General features: G+C 44.4%; 1 protein-coding gene across 5 annotated transcripts in view; it reads right to left on the bottom strand.

The window, feature by feature from the left end:
* The window catches only part of RANBP3 (RAN binding protein 3), a 176,198-nt gene that overhangs the window by 42,956 nt on the left and 117,169 nt on the right, over nt 1-16,073 (bottom strand). For all 5 annotated transcript variants that reach the window (XM_073324310.1, XM_073324306.1, XM_073324307.1 and 2 more), the window contains 2 exons: nt 8,580-8,699; nt 2,675-2,778 (listed from right to left, as the gene is read on the bottom strand). In XM_073324310.1, the coding sequence (XP_073180411.1) occupies nt 2,675-2,778; nt 8,580-8,699 (224 nt within the window). The remainder of the gene's footprint in view (nt 1-2,674; nt 2,779-8,579; nt 8,700-16,073) is intronic.

Below are 16,073 nucleotides of genomic sequence, written 5' to 3'. Positions count from 1 at the left end.
CCCCTAGAGCAGCAGTGCCTTCAGAGCTGGGTAGCTGGAGCGTGGCAGCTGCTGGCCTGGAGTCCAGCTCTGAAGGCAGAGCCGCTGTCTGCAACAGCAAAGTAGTAAGAATGGTATGGTATCATATTGCACTTCTGCCTACAAAGCTGGGCCCTCAGTCAGCAGGCACCATTCTCTGTCCACCCAGCTCTGAAGGCAGCAGTGCAGAAGAAAGGGTGGCATGGTAGGGTATGGTCCCTCTTACTTCTGTGCTGCTGCTGGCAGAATGCTGCCTTGAGAGCTGGGTGCTCGGCCAACAGCCGCCGCTCTCCGGCTGTCCAGCTCTGAAGGCAGTGCAGAAGTAAGGGTGGCAATACCACAACCCCCCTAAAATATCCTTGTGACCCCCCTTGTAACTCCCTTTTGGGTCAGGACTCCCAATTTGAGAAATGCTGGTCTCCCCTGTGAAATCTTAACAGTATATGGTAAAACCACACAAAAGACCAGATTTCACGCGCGGAGACTGCATTTCACATTGGTGACACATTTTTCATGGCCGTGAATTTGGTAGGGCCCTAAAGATGCTGTATTCAGGCACCTCCTACAGTCAAGAGCACTAGTTCCAGCTGACTGACCTGAGCCAGAATTGAAGGGCTACAGGTGAAGTCTGGCAAGCAGCATCACATATGTCCATGCCAACAAATGGCCTAATGACCCATGGCAAGTCTGCACTAGTGTAGCCTGGTTTTATTTTATCTTGGGTAACACAGATTGCAATGACAGGAATCTTTATTCTTGCATGAGAGGGCGCAAGGTGCTTGTGCAGCAGCGATGAATGCTGATGTTCAAAAGAATCTAATCTCATGTGCATGAAAAATGTGTGCTACAACAGTGGGATCCACACTGACACATACTAGAAGAACTGTAAATACACAACATACATGCAGAGCCTTTTGCAGATAAAATGTTCACCATGAGACACAAGCTGTTCTCTGTTAAATGCAGATTGATATAACATATACACACAATAAGGTCAGGCCTGACAAAGCCCTGGCTGGGATGATTTAATTGGGGATCGGTCCTGCTTTGAGCAGGGGGTTGGACTAGATGACCTTCTGAAGTCCCTTCCAACCCTGATATTCTATGATTCTATGAATAAAGCCTTTGAAGAAAAATCAGTCATGCAACCATCACTGTGTGTCCAAAGTCTGAAATACTAAGTCTGTTGCTCTGACCACAGTCAGGCTCAAATCAGGGAGAAGGAATTGAATTCTCAAGCTCCACACCCACACACAAGCTCAGTTGTGCCAACTTGAGACATCACTCTCAGTAGATTGTGTAGTTGCCCAATCTAGATCACAGGTGTTTAATAGGGCCCTCAGTGGGTTCAGATACATACACATTAAGGCCAAGGCAGGTCCTGCTACCAGTCATGTGACAGCATCAAAATCTAATTATGTTTCTTCATGGCTGCCACAGAGTTTTCATGGTTGCAAAGAAAAACTTGAAAACATCACAGTTGCAGTGACGTTTACTTCAGTCTGCAGACAATCTCCATTAGAGGAACCAGCAGCAGCCAGGAAGCAGCTGGGACTCATATCCACCACCAGAGTAGGGTGACCCCTGCTACTTTGGTCAAGAATATGGGAATCATCTGCTCTGTTCCTTCCCTTTGGGCCTTTTGCTCCACAGGTAGAATTGGAGGGTGTGGAAAGTGGTGATATTGTCAACCACCATCCACTGGTGGCACCAAATTGAGAGGTCACACATTTGCAGATTGTGCTGATCTTAAATATAAGATCATCCCTCTCCTTTCTTGCCTGTTTTGATCAGCAGTGAAATAACGAACAATGACAACTTTTAAATTATCACTGAGCATCTGAATCAACGACCCATTAAAGGGAATGTGGCATTTCACACATTTCAGAGTTATTTATAGATTTTAAAGACAGAAGGGAGCATATGATCATCTAGTCTGACCTCCGGAATAACACAGGCCACAGATTTCACCCCGTGGTTCCTGCATCAAACCTGTAACTTCTAGCTGAGCTAGAGTAGCTCTTGCAGAAAGACATTCAATACTGAAGATGTCGAGTGATGGAGAATCCACAACATCCCTAAGTAAGTTGCTCCAGTGATCAGTTATTGAGAAAAATTTGCACTTTATTTCTCACCTGAATTCCTTCTTTCTAATTCCTTCCTCATTTAGAAAAACTACCAGTTAACTTGGGTTTCTTATCAACCAGCTTCATAGGTCTTGCGTCATGCATTCTTTTAGAGTTAATGGTTAAACTCAAGGGACGAAAGTGGTCTGGTTGTTAGCTGTCATAGGATAATCAGATCCATGCAGCCTGAACAGCTTTCTGAGTACATTCGATCCCTTCAGTGGAAGGGGGTCTTGGCAATACTTGGTGCCAGGTTCATTTCAAGCTCTCCGCAAATTCAGGCAGGCTGTATTTGTCATACTCTGCACCTCCCGAAGCTATCCTTTGCAACCATAAGAACTAATAATATACTGTATTTTTTAAAAAACAAAAAACTAGGCATCTGAAGAACAAGGCAGCAGCCTCAAGAAAGTGCTGGATACCAACCCAGTTCAAACAGAACCCTTCCTCTTGTAGACAGCAACACTACTATTAACGCTCTACATATACTACAGTAAAGTAAGTTGCTCTGAATTTATTTGCAGTCTTACTTGGAACTGATGTACTGCAGAAAGTAGTTTGTTGCCGATGGCGTTTCCGAGCTTGGAAGCCCAGCATTCTGTACATCAGCTGTTTCATCACTTTCATTTCCCAACTACAAAAGAGATAGACATTTATACACAATTAACAATACCAAAACCAAGATCATCAGAACTACTGTCTCACAAAATATGTACCTTTGCTCATATACACTTAACAGTAAGACCAAAGTGTATTTCCCACTACAACAAATTTCTCCTTGTTGCAAGCTGCACTCCTATAGGAGTGCCAGTGTACTGAATTCATATATAGCTAAATTAAGAACCAGGGCCACCTTCAAGCAGCATTGCAATTGCTTTTAAAACGGTATTGGTTTATACTCAAAACCTTTTTCTCCTTCATTATTAAATCTATCACAGTTACGTACTTTTTGAGCTGTGTTGCTCCCACTGTAGTTCTGGCCAATCTCTCTCCTGTCAGGTTGTGTAGGAGCCACATACTCCCACTGGCCACACGCTCCCCGATATGCTTGCATAAACCCCCTCTCTTTAGGTTGTCAATACCTCTTGTTAATCTAATTCAGTTAGCCTATGTTTAGGTATAAGCCTACTTCACCCCAGGTCCTCTCTTCTTGCCCCTGCAACACCCTTGGAACCTGTACTGCATGGATTTGGCTTAAGCACATGGTTACCATTTTGTTGCCCTAATGTCCACAGTTTGCACAAATGTAGGATTTGCAAATACACTCTAGGTGGCTTCTTTAGAAAATAATGCCTTATATATGTATTCAAACAAAAGGAACTCATGATAGTTTGAAAGTTGAAATAGGAAGCTAATATGAAATGAAATTAATACTACATTTATATGCTTAATACTGTTCTGCTTATCCAGGAGATGGAATAAATGGTTACCTACCTAGGAAACTTTTCGTAACTGTTCTTTGAGATGTGTTGCTCATGTTGATTCCAAGTAGGTGTGCGCGTGCATAGTGGCCAGAAGTTTTCCCTTAGTGGTATCCGTCAGTTGGCTCTGGAGACCCCTGGAGTCACGCCTTCATGGCGCAATATAACGGACCCTGCCTCTTCAGTGTTTTCTTGCCAGCTGACTCCAACAGAGGGGTAGGTGGGTGGGTTTTGGAATGGACATGAGCAATACATCTCGAAGAACAACAGTTACAAAAAGGTAGGTAACCGTTTTTTCTTCAAGTGCTTGCTTGTGTCGACTCCAAGTAGTTCATTGTGTCGCAGATTGTAGCACCACTCTATCAAATGCGGCATCGTCCCTGGCTTACTGTGTAATCCAATAGTGTGCAGCAAAGGTGTGGATTGAAGAACATGTTGCAGCTCTACAGATTTCCTGGATCGGGACCTGCACCAGAAAGCTGCCGAGGTGCCTGCACCCTTGTGGAGTGTGCTGTCAGTGTGGGGGCAGGTATCTTTGCCAATTTGTAGCACGCTCAGATACAGGACATGATCCACGATGACATTCCCTTCATTCTGTCTGCTATTGCCAAGAACAGCCGAGTTGTCTTTCAAAATGGTTTTATCCTTTCAATATAAAAAGCCAATGCCCATCTGACATCGAGGGAATGGAGCTTTTGCTCTCAGCTGCTGGTGTGCAGCTTTGGGTAGAAGACTGGAATAAAAATGTCCTGGTTTGAATGGAATTAAGAGACTACCTTCAGAAGGAAGGCTGGGGGAGGTCGAAGTTGGACCTTGTCCTTATAGAAGATCATGTATCGAAGACTGGATGTCAGGGACTTAAGTTCAGATACCCTCCTGGCTGAAGTTATAGCCACCAGGAACACTACTTTCCAGGAAAGGTAAAGTAGTGAACATGTTGGTAGGGGCTCAAATTGTTGGATCATATTAAAGAAGTTCTGTATTAAAATCACAAATGAGTTTGATTCCCCAGAGTTTCAATTCCAGGGTATTACTAATTAAGAGGTCTCTTGGTTTTTGGTAGTTTCTCTCCCTCTATATGTGAAACTTGCAAGCTGCTAATTGTGTTAGTACATTCTAAGGCAGAGTCTGTTCTCAAAGCAATTCACAGAGAGAGAGACTCGAAGCAATACTCTAACAACAGAAACAGCACCCAGAGACTCCCCGCCCTTTTGTTGTATTAACAATTGTGATTAAAATAGAGATAGAGGATGTATGTGGATGGATGCTTGGTGTGGATAATAACTGAATGATCAGGGAGGTGCCAGCCTAAGAATCCAGTGTCCATCGGCTGAAGAAGGCGTCAAGTGGAAATAACCAGAGGACCCCCCGGAGGGCAGACTGGAATCCACCCAACAGCCTCAAGAATGGGAGAACCAAAGAACAAGATAACATCTTGGAGCCGTCAGGAATGTGCTATCTGCTGATTGATTCAGCAACAGCATGATGAAGCAATTCCCATAGACTGGCATAGGAAGAAATTCCTATAAAAATAGACTCTAAAAAGTGAGAACTTTGGGGTCTGATTCTGTAAACCAACTTCCAGGAGCATCAGATGAGCATCTGACAAGGCCCTGCTCCCTCCTCATGTCCAGGCCACCTGGCCAGTGGCTTGGCATGAGCAACTCTAAGGCTGGTAACTATGATAACAACCTTGCAGAACCTCTGTGTGTGTGTTTGTATGAATGAATGTGTGAATAAATATGAGATTGAATGGAATGTTATAGCTGTAACTAACTGCTTACTATGATTCGTTCTGTATTCACAATAAATGTGGTATTTTTCCTTTTTCCCTTTAATAAGATCCTGCTGGTTTTTAATTTATTGGTATAACAAAATGTGGTCTCATTAGTCTAGAGAGCACCAGGTTCAGATCTCATGCAGGGATCGGTTGTTGCACTTGAGGGTATAACCTATCTAGTCCTTTAAGAAAATGGCTGATAATAGGGTTAACGAAGACTGATTGGCCAGCAGCGCCTGGGTGGAACACTGAAATCACAGCCAGGTGAACTTTTATTGACGACACTGACAGACCTTGCTGCTTGAGGTGTAACAGATAGTCCAAGATGACGGATATTGACTGTACAGGTGGAGTGCCCCTTTGCATTGACCAATCTGAGAATCTTTTCTGCTTAGCTATGTACGTGGCCCTAGTGGATGGTTTCTTGCTACCAAGGAGGACCTCTCTAACAGATCCTGAGCAAGCCAATTCCAAAAGGGTTTAGCCATGGAGCTTCCATGCCGTGAGATGGAGACACTTGAGATTAGGATGCTGAAGGTGGCTGTGGTCCTGAGTGATCAAGTCGGGACTAGGGGCAGGCTGATTGGGGTCTCCACCGACAGGTCTCGGAGTGTGGTACAACAGTGCTGATGAGGTCAGGCTGGCACTGTCAATATCAAAGACAACCCTTCCCTTCTGACCTTCAGGACAACTTTGTGAACGAGTGGGATGGGTGGAAATGCATAGAACGAATGGTCCTTCCAGGGAAGGAGGAATTGTCTGCAATCGAGCCTAAGCTGTGATTCAGGAAGGAGCAAAACTGCAGACACTCCCTGTTATGTCTTGTTGCGAACAAGTCTGTATGGGGAATTCCCCATCACTGGAAGGTGCTGTTCAGGATGTCTGGGGGAATGGACCACTCGTGGTTGTGGAAAGACCTGCTGAGATGGTCTGTCAACTTGTTCTGGGATCCCAGAAGGCAAGATGCCTCTAGGTGTATCAAGTGTGTTATGCAGAAGTCTCACAGCTTGAGGGCTTCCTGGCATAGGGGAGAGGAGCATGCTCTACCCTGTGTGTTTACATAAGATATCATTGTTGTATTGTCCGTCATGACCGATACATATTTTCCTTCCAGATGGGCTTGGAAGGTCTGGCAGCCCAGGTATACTGCTCTTAGCTCTCTGATGTTGATGTGAAGCGAGAGCTCCACTTGGCACCAGAGGCCTTGAGTCCAGAGCCTCTCTAGATGCGCTCCCCACCCCATCACTGATGCATCTGTAAATAGAGACAGCAAGGGTTGAGGTCTGGAGAAGGGCACTCTTGTGCAGACCGTCTGAGGATTGAGCAACCACAGGAGAGTCTCAATGGCCAGTGGGGGAAGTGCAACTACCTTGCCCAAGCAGTTTCAGCTTGGGCGATACACTGATATCAGCCAAGACTGGAGAGGCCTGAGCCGCAGCCTTGCATGCTGTACTACATATGTACAGGCAGCCATGTGCCCCAGAAGCTTCAGGCAGTTCTGTGCCATGGTGGTGGGGTATCGTCTGGGGTCCTCTATGATGGAGCATAAAGCCTGGAAACGAGACTCTAGTAGGAATGCTCTGGCTTGTCTTGAATCTAGAACTGCCCCTATGAATTCCGAGTGGGAGCGAAGGTTGCCTTTTTGCATTTACCAGCAGGCCTAACCTGTCAAAAATTGATTTTATTAGGTTTGTGTGTGCCTCTACCTGAGCCCTGCTGCGGCTCTTGATCAACCAGTTGTCGAGGTTTGGAAACTCCTGTACCCCCTGGTTCCCCAGGAAAGCTGCGACGACTGCCATGTACTTGGTGAACATGCGACGGGCCACTGACAGGCCAAAGGGGAGAACTGGTGTGGCAGCATAGCTGGCTTGCCCCCGGATGGTACTGGGGAGTGGTGCTGGGGCAAAGGAGGCCGGTGCAGTACCATAGCTGGCTTCCCTCAGGATGGTTCCAGGAGTCTTTGTGGTGCCGGCGCTTTCGGGCCCAGTGCACACTGTCGCCTGGTGGGAGACGGCAACGCCATGAAGGCTATTAGTTCCCTAGCTGCCTCAAAAGTTTCAGGCCTGGAGAGCAGCTCCAGTGTCTCTCCACAGCTCTCCCGAGGAGGGGAGTCCATTGGCACCAAACTTGACTGGTCTCTCACTGGGGTCTGAGACACTGGTGCCATGCTGGATAGTGCAGAGCTTGAGTGGCTTGGTGCAGGTCCCACTCTGCTCAAGTTCTTTTGTGGTACTGGCCTCGATGTGGATGAGCACCCCCTGTCAGTTTTCTTCTGCTTCTTGCGCGGCACCGGTGACTGGGAGCAGTGCCGTGAGCAGAGCCTCTATGTACCGGAGAGCCCTGCTGGTGTTGAGAATCTGTAGACTTAGTCCTTTTTTGGTGTAAAGGTCTCCCTCGTCAATGCCAGTGCAACTTTGCACCATTGCGGACGTGCTGGGTGCCAGTTCAGCTGAACTTGGCTCTAAGTGGGGACAAAGGGCTATCTCCATCACGAGGAACTTCAGCCTCTGATCCCTCTCCTTTTGAGCTCTGGAACGAAATCCCCTGCAGATCTTGCAGCGCTCCTATTGATGGGATCCTTCCAGACACTTAAAACAAGAAGTGTGAGGGTCGCTCTTGGGCAAGGCTTATTGGAAGCCGTGCACAGTTTAAACCCTGGAGACTGAGGCATGTCCAGTCCTACGACAGGAAAGAAGTACACTAAAGTACTACACTAAACTAAATATATATACCCAGGTTGACTAACAAACTATATAAAGGGAGAAAACGGTAAGACCACTATGGCAGCACTTGCAGATGCAAGAGAGATACACTCCAGTCAACCGCCACAGATGGTAAGAAGGAACTGAAGAGGCCAGGGGGTTGGCAAGACCCTATATGCACCACCAGGAAGGTGCGATTCGAGGGGGCTCCAGAGCCAACCAATGTATACCGCTAGGGGAAAATCTTCTGGTGACTGTGCACGTAGCATGCACACACCTATTTGGAATCAACATGAGCAAGCACTCAAAGAACAACAAACTAGAATTACAGGAGTTTTCAAATACACACCCCATCACACACACAAAAAGAGAACGAACTCTGGGCATTTTAAGCCCAAGCCATCACCTTGTTCCCAGGACTCAGAAGCCAGCTTTTTATACTGGATGTTTTCACTTTAAAGTTTTCACCTGGAGTAGCTACTTTCATTTAAATTCAATCACATAATCTTTGTTTTTCTGATTAAATATATACCTTAACTCTGTCTCTTAAGTTTTGCCCAAATACAAATGCTTGCTGTGCATTGTGCTCTGATTTCTCGCCATTTTCATCCTCTGAAGTATTGTGAGACTCATTTTTCTGACATTCTCTGACCTAAAGGGAAAAAAAAAAGAGAAAAATTAAGCCTAGAGAAATTAGATCAGTTTGTTGAATAACATTTTTTGTTAAAAACTATACTTTTTCCTTTCCAATAATTTTCATTAATGCTATGCACTAGGAACAAGGGGTGTTCCAAAGAGGACGGAGCTAGGCTGTTCTCAGTGGTGGTAGATGACAGAACAAGGAGCAATGGTTTCAATCTCCATCCTTTGAGGTTTTTAAGGCCCGGCTTGACAAAGCCCTGGCTGGGATGATTTAGTTGGAGTTGGTCCCGCTTTGAGCAGGGGGTTGAACTAGATGGCCTCCTGAGGTCTCTTTGAACCCTAATCTTCTATGATTCTACGAACATGTCAATGTTACTATAAAATTTGTCTATGGATAATGATAGGAAAAACCCACAATAAATCAGCAATTAATGTAAGAACATTAGAACGGCCATACTGGGTCAGACCAATGGTCCATCTAAGCCCAGTATCCTGTCTTCCAACAGAGGCTGGTGCCAGATGCTTCAGAGGGACAAAACAAAAAAAAAAACAGAAAAAGTTTTTCTCTCCTGCTGATAATAGCTCATCTTAATTCATTAGCCTCTTACAGTTTGTATGGCAACTTCCACCTTCTCTGTATATCTATATCTATCTATATGTTCCATTCTATGCATCCGATGAAGTGGGCTGTAGCCCGCAAAAGCTTATGCTCTAATAAATTTGTTAGTCTCTAAGGTGCCACAAGTACTCCTGTTCTTTTTGCGGATACAGACTAACATGGCTGCTACTCTGAAAACAGGGTAGTGTATCAAATGATCCATCCCCTGTGATCCAGTCCCAGCTTCTGGCAGTCAGATGTTTAGGGACACCCAGAGCATGGGGCTACATCCCTGACCATCTTGGCTAATAGCCACTGATGGATCTATCCTCCATGAACAATGGGACCCCAATACAAATATTGACTGGACCAGATAGAATAGTTCATCTAGAGAACCACTGATAACATAAGCGGATAACGAAGAGCAAATACTTCACAGAATGGAGACAACTAGACACCTATTAGACCTATATGCATTACAGTTTCTTTATAACTGCAATGTTCCAGATACATTCACAAAGATCATTTCTAAAGAGAATAATTGCAAGGTTCCGCTTACTTGCAGGCTGTTTTTTTTCTTTAGATGATATCAACAAGTGGCCAAAAACATAGGGGATAGAGGGAATTATGATGCCTGTTAACACACACACACTCACACACACTCTGCAAGCTCCCGGTCTTAAGGCTGCTTAAAATTTCCCATTATAAGCCCTTGCTTTCAGTTGTGTATACATTTATCAAACTTTAAGCCATCGGGCTGAAATTTTCCATGTCTGCTCTCTGCCCTGGACATATTTTTTGCAAAGCTTCAGTGAAAATGATTAAGTCACTTCCACTGTCTAGGTGACTCAGCTCAGAAACTTCCTCCTCCCTTGGGAGTCAATGAAAGGAGCATTTGGCTGGTTTCAGTGGCTCATTTCCTGCCCCACTTCTCTCAGCCTTTGCCACTACACTACTTTCCAGGCTGCTAGCTCGCTATCCTGGACTTCTAGTTCCCTCTGCTTCCTGGCTGCAGGCCAGATTTTCAGCTCTATGTTGTTGACCCCCTGCTGTCTGGCTCCATGGAACAGTGCAGGAAACAGGCACTGGAATACAACTAGCTCCAAGTTTAGTGAAGTCCATGGCAAAATACTATAGCATCTTGGGAAAATGCCAAATTCTACAACTATGGAAATGGAATCCACAGGGTCCTGACTGAGATGAATGGGGCAGTTCACATCTTTCAGAGCTATTGTTTCCAGCAGACTCACTGCATCTGTTAACCTTGAAAACATGAACAGAGGACATTTCCACAGCCATGTGAGGTAGAAGCATGATTTTTTTTTAATGGAAGTTCAGATTCTGGAGCACAATTCTGTGGCAAGCAGGAGTGCAAGTTGGGTGGTACCCGCCAGTACGCAGTACTGGCAAGAGCATTTTAGCAGATACGGGGTACCGGAAAGACTTGGGGCTAGGTGTCGTCCCCCCCGGATGGGGTGGGGCTGTGCTCTGCTCCTTAAAGGAGCAGAAAGCAGCTAGGAAAGGCATTCATTCTTTAAATGGCTTTAACAGCACAATACATATGCTAACAAACTTAAACAAACGCTTTGTTTAAAGTTTGTTATCACATGTATTGTGTTGTTACATTGGTCAGGAGTCCTCAACAGGGGAGAGGTGGGGGGGACGGAAGGTGTTTAAACAGTATTTTTTATTCTGTTTCTCCCCATTGGTCTGAATTATCCATGACATCCATACTGCATCACATCAAATCCAAATCATTAGAGAAATGCCTCTGCTTGCACTGACCAGAAGATGTTTGGATTCTGATGTCAGCCCAGTTTTGCAGTCTGATGGGAATCAAGTGTTGTCCCCAGTGTACCAAGAATTCTTCTTTGCAGCCAAACTAGTCTAACATGCATTTTGCTAACTGGAACTGGAGCAGCAAAACAAAGAAAACAAATGCCTCCTTTTCCAGCTTTCATAGAATCATAGAATATCAGGGTTGGAAGGGACCTCAGGAGGTCATCTAGTCCAACCCCCTGCTCAAAGCAGGACCATGTGGGTGAGAAAACTATAAGTGAAGATTAGAATGCCAGACGCTGATGGCCTTAAACTAGCTGCCTCAGGAATCTGCCAGGAACCTCGTTGAAAATATGTTCCTCATCTTATCACACATCTGCCCACCTTTATTTGAATGATGCTCCTTCTGATCTGACACCTCAGGCATTGTCAATTTCATCCAGAACAATTTACGAACTTGGAACCTAATCATGTAAACCCTTAATCATTTGATCAATCCCATTGAAGACAATGGGACTACTTGCATGACTATGGACCACTTTTGTGGACTGGTAAGAGTTTCAGGAGTTTGTTCTGTTCCTAGAAAGGAAGTTGAATCCCCCATTCAAATGCAATGTTTGGGTACAATACCATAAAGCAGTTTAGGATACAGTTCTACTTAAAATTTGTCTTTTAATATGTCATACATATGCTGAAATGGCTTCTCACCCAACTCCCATATTCCATATAAACCGACTGAATACTACATATGTGGGGGGAAAGTGAGTAGTTAAGCATGTTGACGTTTGTATTACAAAGCGGGATGTTGGAGGGGACGGGGAGAGTGTGGGGGCAGGGCAGGAGTCACATGGAGGGTCACGTGCCCCCCCTTGTGTCCCTCCCATGAGCGCAGTACTGGCAAGAAATTATTTCTACTTGCACCACTGGTGGCAAGGGGTGAACTTCACAGCCACAAGACACACTGCCACAGAGGGGGACACAATCTAATTACATTTTACGTACTATTTGTTCTACAGACCCCCTCAATTAAGGATACAGGATGGACACTGAATGAGGCACAACATGGCAAGAAGAAATAGGATACTCTCTTATATTTAAGGTACTGAACTGAGACACAGGAGAGCTAGTTCTATTCCTGGCTCTACTACAGATTTTGTACATGATGTTGGATAAGATTATCAATGTATATGCACGGAGGGCCAAATTAAGGTTGCACTGAAACCTTTATTCTGGCATTTTTATCATCTGAGTGCTTATCTTTGCAATCTTAAAGTTCTGGTAACATGTTTGTCAGGGAGTCATGGGTAAAATATTTTGTTCAGCTACAGAATCAGGCTGGAGGTAGAGGCAAGACAGATGGAATATTGGGAATGCCCTACCTTAAAAAGGAAAAGTTGGTTGTGGACTTAGCCAATGGATTTTTATGGACAAATAATTGGAATTCAGTATACCTATTTATGTTATAAATCTCATAGACAGCTGTACAGCAATTAAGGCCCCGGAAGGAGGGCAGGTAAACAACTGGGATCCATGGGTGGAAAGGTTCCCTGGGGTATAGGCCAAAAATAAATTGGAATGCAGGAAAATTGGTGCAGAAGTCTTGATATGAGGACCTGATCCTTCCCCACAGTGCCAATATAAATATCCCCAAGAGGCGGAGGAATAAAAGTAACCATAGAAAGTTTGTTTGAAGGCAGCAATATTGGACAAATGGCCAGTACCAACAATGCCCCTGTTTGGCCTGTACCTGAGGGGTATGGGATGACTTGAACAAGGACAGTGGATTTTAGAGCATTGAATGCAGTGACTTCAGCCTCTGCTCTAGTGGTGGCTAAATACCAAGAACGAGTTGCCACAGTAGCAGCCACAGCATAGTGGTTTTCAGTGATAGATTTAACGAACGCTTTCTTTCCCATTCCCTTACATCCAGAGTCTTGGTACAAATTTGGTTTCACCTATAGGGGACAGCAATTCTGTTTCACAAGAATGCCCCAGGGTTTCATAACACACCTGCACTTTGTCACACCCATGTGGTCAAAATGTGGGAAAAATTGGCACCTGGAGACCAAAAGAAGGTAGCGTCCTATGTTGATGACATATGTGCGCATGGAATTGACCGAGGGTAGGTCAATAGACTCACTGAAAATGTGGTAAGGATTATCCAAGAAACCAGATTTAAGGCTAGCAGAGCCAAGGCCCAATTGGCACTGAAAGAGGTAAAATATTTAGGGGTTATATTGGAAAAGGAGGGATGAACCCCAGATGCACAATGGGTGGAACTGATTGGGAAACTTCCAGCCCCCCCGATATAACATCATTAAGTGCTCTGTTAGGAACTTTGAATTTCTCAAGAGATTTTATTTAAATGTATGCTGCCAAAAGTCACCCACTGTATTTTCTTCTAAAGAAAGGGTGGCAATGGGCATGGGGGCCTGATCAGGCAATAACGTTACTGATCCTGAAAGAGGATCTAGCCCAGCCCGAGTATACCCAAAAGTGAAGGAGCCATTTATCCTACAATTGGTACTGACGTAGCACTGGGAGCAATGCTGTTGCAGAAACAAAGCACGAGAAAGTTACAACCCATTGCTTATGGATGTAAAATGCTAAGCAGTGTGGAGCAAGCTTTTTCACAAGGGGTAAAACTGTTTAGCCCTAGTACGGGCCTTGCAGCACTGGGAATACATGATTGGGGGATCCTAAATCACAGTACAAACAACATATTCTCCACTGAAGTATAATGTATCAGGAAAAGCCCAGGAGGTACAGATAGTCAATCCTCGGTTGGCACAATGGACTTTTGCCCACATAAACTGGGGGATAATAGTAGAAAAAGGAAAAATACTATCCTCTGTACCATACGGATTAATAGTGCAAGGACAAGAACATGAGTCCCCTCTGCTCCCATAAAAGGGTAGAGTAGCCAGTAAAGTCAGGACTCACCCTACAGACAGCATAGAAAGGAGACATGCAAATTTCGTTTGTGAATAGGTCCAGCTATTACAGTGAAGGGAGAGCTAAGACAGGATTTGGTACTGTAAAAAGGTTAATACTAACCAGGAATTAAAGGGACCAGTAAAACCACACTCAGCACAGGCTGCTGAAGTGGTGACAGTCCTAAAGGTGTCACAGACAGTGGATCGAGATGCCACACTGGCAATATTCACTCATTTGGATTGGGTATGCAGAGCAGAGTGGTTTAGTTACCCACCTGGGCAGCTAGGGATATGTGCATAGGAGATAGAAAGCCAGCAGCTTATGAACACCACCTGGAATAAGTGACGGCCTTAATCAAGGATAGAGAGGGAGATACTTATGTTAAAGCACATCAGAAACCGAGAAGTGAGGAAGGAGATTGGAATAACAGAGCAAATATGTTAACCAAACAAGGGGCTCTGCTCACACATTGTGAAGAAAAGGAGGTAATCAGTGTAGTAACTAGAGTGCACAAACAGGTGGTAAGCCCAGAGATGTTGGATTTGCAAGCCATACAGAAGGGGACAAGGAGATGGAACAGATCCTGGAGCAGAAAACAATCAAAGGGAAAGGGTACATAAACAAAGACCTGGATGGTTTGGACCTCAGGGAACAGCCCAAAAGATGGTTAGTGCCTAAACAAGTAAGGACTGAATTAATTCAATATGTGCATTAGCGATGGTATTTTGGGGTGGACAAAACAGTAGAAAGGGTCAAAGATACAGGTTGGTGGCCCACACTTAGGGAAGATATAAAACAGTGGTGTAATAATTGTCTGCAGTGTGTAGTGGTCAATGCTGATTCAAAAGATACAGAAGGGTCCTATCACCCACTAAAGAATTGAGGGCCCATGGGCCTGGTTACAAGTCTATTACATATGACCTTTTCCAGTCACCCAAACAAAATAAGTATTGTTTGATAATTGGAGACCCATTTACAAAATGGATAGAAGCGATTCCACAAAGATTAACACAGCTCTAACTACAGCCCAAGAATTGTTTAATGTAGTGTTTAGTCAATGGGGATTTCCTAAGAAAACTGATTCGGACCAAGGGTCACACTTCATTGGGGGAAGCTATGAAAGAACTGTGTGAAATACTGGAATTCAAACAAAGATTTCATATTGCGGGCCACTCTCAATCCTCAGGACAGGTAGAACGAACCAATCGAACTTTAAAGGATGCTTTGAGGAAAATGCTTAAAGAAAATGAAAAAGATTGGGATGAACCATTGTCTTTAACTTTTCTAGCCTTAAGGTCTGTTCCAGCGAGCCATGGTTATACCCGCTTTGTAGCAACAAAGGGACATGAGGACACCTGAACATTGGAGGCTAGCTGTAGATATCCCAGATGGGTGGCAGCCCAAAGTATTAAATGGTCAATGGATTCAGGCCCTAACAGAAAAACTACTAGGAATCCACAACAAAATAGCAAAACAACTGTGTATTAATATTTTAAAAAGTGAATAAAAGACTGGGCTGGATAAAGAATACTATCAAATGGAATGCTGGAGACCAAGTAATGTATCATAAATTTGCAGAGAAGAACCATTCTCTGGGGATGAAATGGGAAGGTCTAGTGACCATTGTAGAAAAAGCCAGCCCAACAGTATATCAGGTAGAAATTTGGGCAAGCAAACAAAACAAGGCATAGTTCAAATGGTTCCATTCCTCAGTTGAAATCATGGAAAGGGTGTTTTAAGCCATAATCTGTCCCCACCAGGGGCTAGAAAATATTTTTGTTTTTCAAACAGTGTACAGGCAAGCTGGCACCAGCAGAACAACTGAGAACACCATGGGTCTACCGTTGTGACAAAGACTGCGTTGTGTATTTTGTGTTGTTAAATACATGCCTGAGTTAAAGTACAGCCAGTTAAAAATAAAATACACATTATATTCAAATGTAATGCCTATAACAATAGGAATAATTTTAACTGTTGTAAAGACATTGCTTGGGCATGCCCATTACATAAGAACGGCCAAACTGGGTCAGACCAAAGTCCATCTAGACCAGTATTCTCTCTTCTAGCAGT

This window comes from Lepidochelys kempii, chromosome 25 (genome assembly GCF_965140265.1).
Source record: "Lepidochelys kempii isolate rLepKem1 chromosome 25, rLepKem1.hap2, whole genome shotgun sequence".
Classification (NCBI taxonomy): Eukaryota; Metazoa; Chordata; order Testudines; family Cheloniidae; genus Lepidochelys; species Lepidochelys kempii.
Note: the sequence above shows the minus strand (reverse complement) of the source record. Positions and strands in the feature narration are given on the sequence as shown.